This window comes from Hemibagrus wyckioides, linkage group LG26, assembly GCF_019097595.1.
Source record: "Hemibagrus wyckioides isolate EC202008001 linkage group LG26, SWU_Hwy_1.0, whole genome shotgun sequence".
Taxonomy (NCBI): domain Eukaryota; kingdom Metazoa; phylum Chordata; class Actinopteri; order Siluriformes; family Bagridae; genus Hemibagrus; species Hemibagrus wyckioides.
The window spans coordinates 21,311,628-21,318,335 of NC_080735.1; the positions used below are offsets into that span (position 1 = coordinate 21,311,628).

The window sequence follows — 6,708 nt, forward strand, 5'->3', positions numbered from 1 at the left end:
CTGATGGCATACCCAGGCATGTGCTCAGGACTTGTGCTGGCCAACTGGCTCTACACTGACATTTTCAACCTGTCATTGGACCAGGCCACTGTTCTCACATGTCTAAAGAATACTAGCATACCAGTGCCAAAGCATTTATCTGCAGAATGTCTGAATGATTTTCACCTATTGCACTCACCCCCATTGTTATATAGTGCTTTGAGAAACTAGTTTTAAGTCACTTCACAGCAAGCACTCCTTTTGCAGCCATTACTTCAACCAAACATCTTGACCACTGACCGGTCTCTCACATCTGTCTTTAGGGATTTTTGCCCACTCCTCCTTGCAGAACTCAGCCAGTTGACAGAGAAAGGAAGGACATCTGGCATGTACTGCCCGCTTCAGGTCTAGCCACAACATTTCAACTGGATTGAGATCCGGACTCTGACGAGGCCAGTCAAGAGTGTGAAATTTCTTTCTTTTAAGCCATTCCTTGGTGGATTTGCTTGAACGCTTAGGGTCAGTGTCTTGTTGCATCACCCATTTTTGGCCCAGCTTCAGCTCTCTGAATGATGGCAGGAGATTGTCTTCAAGAATTTGTTGATAGGTCTGAGATTCTGAGTCTGAGATGAAATTCAAGTTTCCCTGAATAATATGGAGTGGACCTGGCCTGGAGGCAGAAAAGCAGCCCCAGACCTTCACATTTCAACATGCTTCACTGTTGGGAGGAGGTTCTTTACCTGGAATTTAGTGTTGGCTTTTCTCCAAACATGGTGGCTTTGATTATGACCAAATAAATCTATTTTGGACTCACCTGTCCAAAGAATGGACTATCAAAAGGCCTCTGGTTTGAAACGGGCAGATTTGTTCTTTTTTGAGAGCATAGGCTTCTTTATAGCAACCCTCCCATAAATGTCCTGTCTGTTCAGTGTTTGTTTGATTGTAGACGCATGTACATTTACCCCAGATGCTGCCAGAGAGGTCTGCAACTCTCTAGAGGTGATGTGTGGGTTGGCCTTTACCTCATTTATTCTTTTTCTGGTGCTTCTTGATGACAGTTTTTTGGGCGTCCACTTCTAGGCAGAGTTGTGGTCATGTTGAATGCCCTCCATTTGTAGATGATCGGTCTTACAGTGGATGGATGGAGTTGGAATCTCTTGGAGATGGTCTCATAGCCTTCCCCAGACTGATGGGCGGTCACCACCTTCTTCCTGATGTCCTTTCCTCTTGGAATTGTTTGACTCCTTGGCACTACAGTGGTTTGGTTGGTTTCCTCTCTCTTTTAATCAATGTTGCCCAACCACTTTCCTAAGGATGTTTAGTTTGATTGGTCTGTTTAACTGATTAATTAATCACCCAAATGTGTTTCACGTGAATCTGTTACACACTTGACTTTACCAACGCAGCTCAGGCTTCACGTACTTTTGTACATCAATCTTTCATGTAGTTTTTTGGCTACTCACAAAATTCCCACTAAAGAAACATATATATATATAATCTATCAGTCTATCTAATGATTTACTAGTTAATATTGTTTGGGAGTGTGAGTGTGTGTGGATGTCTGTCTATGTGTGGCCCTGTGATGGACTGGCGATCTGTCCAGGGTGTACCCCTGCCTTTTGCCCAATGTGCGCTTGGATAAGCTCCAGCAGATCTAATTAGGAATAAAGCGGGTATAGACAATGGATGGATGGATTGTTTGGAAGTCTTTTTAGAATGACAACCATCATTTTTTGAAATTTAGATGAAGCAGACACCAAGCCATAAGGTACCCTGCAGAACCTGAAGAGGCCCTTGTGTGTAATGAATATAGTGAGGTGCCTGCTTTCTTCATGAAGAGGTTCCTGATGATATACACTTTCCAAGTCTATAGTTAAAAAAGAATCAATCTAGTTCTGCAATTTGTGTCTGACAGGAGGTACAGAAATGTTGAACTTGTGTTACACAGATAAACACAGTATGCTTTGATGGATGAGCAGACTGGGCACAAATTGAAGAAGATTGTGTTGGTGGCAGCACAATGTGTTCATCAAATCAGAGCTGGAGTGCCTTAATCAGTTCTATGCCTAGCATAGCACTCAACATTGAAGTACACTGGACAGGTAAGGCGATGTTTAGATATCATTGCAGGTAAGCATCCTAGTACTGAAATTGAGTCTTGTGAATAAGTCACTAAACCAGCTGTAGAAGCTAGTAACTGCACAGTGTGGAAATGCTGCTTATACAATTGTTTTGGCAGAATGGACACTAATTAACACTCTAGGTTTTATTTTCCTGTGACCCTTGTGTAATATAAACAACTAAGCACTAAAGAAAATGGATGATCTGATAGTAATTTCTGTATTTCTGATATTTCGGGATGATCTTTCTATATGTGTGTCACAAAACACATTTGATAGTTAAATTGTTAGACAGAAAGTCTGTATCATAAAAAAATCTACTGTCAATAACTTTCTGACACAGACAAAAAAGATCATGTATCTATGAATTAAAGTATAATCACAAACATAAACCATGAATAGAGCTGCACAGCAACAATAAGGTCGGTGTCCTCATGGGAATTTTTTTTTTTATGTTCCTTCGAGTTACTGGAAAAACGTAAACTAATAACCTAAATATTATTTTTTATACATAGCTACTTCCTGCTCAGTGGTAGAATAATTGTCTGCTTAAGAATGACTACATGCTCCAGGGGTTTGATCCTGGGCTCTGGTTACTGTCTGTGCTGTATAAAATTTTTGTTATGGAGAATCCGGTTCCATTCAGCTTTCTAAACACCTGCTGTCCAGGGAGTACTGGTGTTTCCAGGAAAGGATCTTCCCCAAATCCCTGAACTGGATATATCGATATAGATGTCCCACGGAGGTGGGAGAATATAAAAGACGAATTACAGAGATGAACTGCATCAGTCTGTTATTTACCTGGTGATAACATTTAGCACAGGTGAGTCTGATGAATAAAAGGTCTCTAAGAGATCGATGACTGTATATTTTTCTTTTGCACATATAAGACATTAGTTGTATACAGAGGCATTTCCTTGAGATTGCTTTCCTTTGTTTCAGATGTTTGTGTTACTGTCTCTTGCACTTCCCCTGATGGTGAAGTCTCATATTATTAACCATAATTTCCTGCCGCTGGACTGTCAGGACATTTTCAACAATGGGTCCATCCACAGTGGAGTTTACTCCATCTACCCTGTAGGACCTAAAAGACCACTGCAGGTATACTGTGATATGGGCTGTGCTGAAAACGACGACCCCCAGGAAGGAAAATGGACGGTATGTAGAATTACCCAAGATGGTGTTTTTAAATTGTGGATACTTTTCAATGGATTATTGCCTAGTCTTTCTCTTTCCTTCTTCATTGCAGGTCATTCAGAGGAGAATGGATGGCACTGTGAATTTCTACCGGCCATGGGATGCATACAAACATGGCTTTGGAGACGTAAATGGTGAATACTGGCTAGGTAAGTACTTATTGTACTATATAACCTCTAGCAAAAGTCTTTGGTTCCTAGTCCTTTGTATAATTTGTAGAATAAATAAGTAATATAATACTGACATGTGCTTCTTGAATTAAAGGTCTTGAGAACATATTTCTCATCACATGGAGAGAGAAGCATGAGCTGAGTGTGGACCTTGAAGACTTTGAGCATTCCAAAGTCTACGCCAGATACTCTTCTTTCTACATCGACTCTGAATCGGAAAGATATATGCTACACGTCAGTGGACACATCAATGGAGGTGCAGGTGAGAGTTTAAAAAGATATCTCTCCTAAATTCCATGTTGCCTTTTCATGAATGTATGTTGTTTGTGTCATGAATGTTATTTGACTTATGTTGCACGGACCTTTTTAAATGTAGCCCTGAGCGATGTGTTTGAGCGAGTGCTAGTTGTCCGAGTTATTTATTCGCTCTAGATAAGAAAGAGAGTGAAACAATGAAAACCAGAAAATATTTGACAAATTTATCTGATCCGTGTTAAAGGTTAAAGTGCTTTGAAGGGGTTTTTGTTTCATTCACCCCAAATGAGATGAATTGGCCAGGGCCTGCTTAATGTCTGATGTTTTCTCCGTTAATTTGGCACAGGACAATGGAATTCTGATAATTATGCAATTAAGGATGAAGAAGTAATAAAAATCTGTCATACCTAAATTTTTATATTTACTGTCATCTAGAGATGTGAACAAAACTTCACTGTGAAGCTGAACATTATGCAGATAGACATCAACAACCACAATCAGAGCAGTTTTGTATAGCTCCGCCCCTAGGCCACGCCTCTCAGAGTGTAGTGAAAGGTCGAATTTTAGCAAAACTGTAAAAACGATGGCATATGACTGATTGACCTATGAGTTTTGCTTTAAGCTTAAATAAAAGTTAAACACAAATAAAATTAAAACATAGACTTTCACCAACATTTGAATAAACAGGTTTCTTTTACAAAAATCGAATTATGAAACCGTACTGTCTGTCCATGCACAAGTAGCAAACAATAAATAAATAAAAAAACAATAAAAGCATGACACAAACGTTTAATACTTCACACCATATATCTATAGCACATGCGTAAATAAGCAAACCTTGCACACCAATCTTGTCTTGGCCAAAGATAGCATCATTAGGATTCAGCTCTCCTGATGACAGAGCACATGTTCTATTGGTAAATCATACCATTTCTTTAAGAACCGTTCCTCTGTCGAATTTTCACAGGATGCAGCACATCCATTTTCCTTTAAACTGTTGTTTCTTAATGTCCCTATTGTTTATTTCACAGGAGACTCTCTATCATATCACAACGAGAAACAGTTTGCAACTTTCGACAAAGACATCAACAACTGTGCAGTGACATATGAAGGAGGGTTTTGGTTTGGCAACTGCCACAATACCAACCTCAATGGTGTGTACAAATGGGGAAGTGGGGTACCTGCATATTCAGGGATTTTCTGGCAACACTGGAAAGGTGACTACTACTCTTTAAAGTCTGTAGTGATGAAGATAAGGCGTGTGTTTTTGCCAGAATTTGAAGTATAGTTTTATATAACCTAATCATGGAAAATGTTGGCTTTATGATGATTGTACTGTATATATCAAAGCAAAGTCATTCCAAAGATGTCCAAGAAATTAATTAAATGAATATGAAATGAACTAATTGTGTGATATTTCATTTTTTTTTAATTATTATTATAAACAAAGGTACAAGCGATGAGGATAAGAGTATAATATAAGTAAAAGTATAGAAGAATAACTACACTAGCACTGTACCAGAGTGAGCGAGTTAGTATAGTTAGCATGTACAGGGTGAGCTACAGTTAGTTAGCTAGCTAGCGAGCCTGCTAAAGTCAGACAGTGTACACTTTAAGGGAGCTAGCCAGTGTTAGCAAGTGAAAGTCAACGCCATGCAGCCGAAAGGGGCTGGATATGAAAGAAAGAAAAATAGGGGACCTAAATCAGAACCTTGCAGTTGTGCTGTACTTTTTTAATTTTGAAGAATCTAAATTTATTTATTTAGATTTATTTATTTATTTAAAGTTTACTTAAAATAATTTAAGGTTTTAATTATATATATATATATATAAATTTATATTTATTTCAATTTTATTTATTTGTTGACATGTTTATTTATTTATTTATTCATTCGAAATCGATCAAGTTCCTTACTCTGGAGGTTCTCATCCCTCTATAGTCCGGGCCTCAACTCCACAAAAAATGTAGGATGATCCTCAAAACTAGCTTTCTAAAACTAAAATGAAAAAATGTAGTTGATTTTTTACTTTTTGTTATAAACACGAGGTGTAAATAGACTTTTGTAATAGAAATTCATAACATTCATAATATCTGTTTTCCTTCAGGTTTCAGCCCTGGTTTTTGTGTGTTTAAATGGTTCATTCATACTGGGACCTTGTGAAACTGTGGTATTTTTAGACCAGGTTATCATACTGTAAAAATAAACTTAGTGTTTTTTAATGCAGACAGCGCCCTCTACTGACCACAGGTATAACAACAAATACCAACAATGCATCCATTCAACATTAAACAATTAGCTAACTTGACAGGCATTAGCCTTAAGCTAACCTTAGCTATGTCATGATAAGTTTAGACCAAAGAAACTAAAGAAATGGTGGTTAAATTGAATTCGACAAAATAATCATACGCAATTATATGCAAATATGCAGGACACAGCACAATGTGTTAAGAATATTATATTAAAAAAAGAAAAACTGAGGTAAAAAAAGAAAAAAGAAAATTAAAGCTAAACTGTAAACTCACCTCGCAATCTGTGCTAAACCTCACCTACCTCTACCTCCTGGATAAAGTGAATCAAAATGATTTAAAAAAATGATGTAAAAGTGTAAAATGATGTAAAAATGATGTAAAAGATTAAAAATATTTATGTGATTATATTTATGTACTTATATTTGTGTACTAGTTGCTTTAAAACAGCTTTAAACTGTGATCATGTCGATGCTCGTGACTTTAAAAAAAAAATAAAAACCCCATTCAAGATGGCAGCGCCGTTGGGCGCGTGCAGCTTTAACGCTGTCGATGACGTGTAAACTGTTACGATTCCAGGAAACGTTATTTATTTATTCCCACCCGCATTCTGACAAATCCGCTCTCTTGCTTCCGCCTTCTGTTCGCGTGCACGAACCAATAAGAGAGAAAGAGGAAGCATTTGAGCGAATCCTCGCACAGAAAGCGGGAACGCGCCAGCCAATCGCAGTGCAGGGGG

General features: G+C 38.0%; 1 protein-coding gene across 2 annotated transcripts; it reads left to right on the forward strand.

Moving 5' to 3' along the window:
- Window positions 1–1,662: 1,662 nt before the first annotated feature.
- LOC131347168 (microfibril-associated glycoprotein 4-like) lies at window positions 1,663–5,091 on the forward strand. Of its 2 annotated transcripts, XM_058381102.1 has the most exons (6): window positions 1,663–2,081; window positions 2,769–2,922; window positions 3,042–3,257; window positions 3,349–3,445; window positions 3,561–3,728; window positions 4,753–5,091. In XM_058381102.1, the coding sequence occupies exons 3-6, from the start codon at window positions 3,042–3,044 to the stop codon at window positions 5,007–5,009; spliced, it is 738 nt and encodes a 245-aa protein (XP_058237085.1). In that variant the 5' UTR covers window positions 1,663–2,081; window positions 2,769–2,922; the 3' UTR covers window positions 5,010–5,091. The 2 variants fall into 2 exon arrangements, with proteins under 2 accessions (XP_058237085.1, XP_058237084.1); XM_058381101.1 differs by lacking the exon at window positions 1,663–2,081 and having other exon boundaries at window positions 2,346–2,922.
- The last annotated feature ends 1,617 nt before the right edge of the window (window positions 5,092–6,708 follow it).

Bases quoted from the DNA above. Each gene is read 5' to 3' on its own strand.
- LOC131347168 (XM_058381102.1), top strand. From the start codon at position 3,042: ATGTTTGTGTTACTGTCTCTTGCACTTCCCCTGATGGTGAAGTCTCAT. The intron at 3,258-3,348 runs GTATGTAGAATT...TCTTCATTGCAG, and splicing joins CCCAGGAAGGAAAATGGACG to GTCATTCAGAGGAGAATGGA. The intron at 3,446-3,560 runs GTAAGTACTTAT...CTTGAATTAAAG, and splicing joins AAATGGTGAATACTGGCTAG to GTCTTGAGAACATATTTCTC.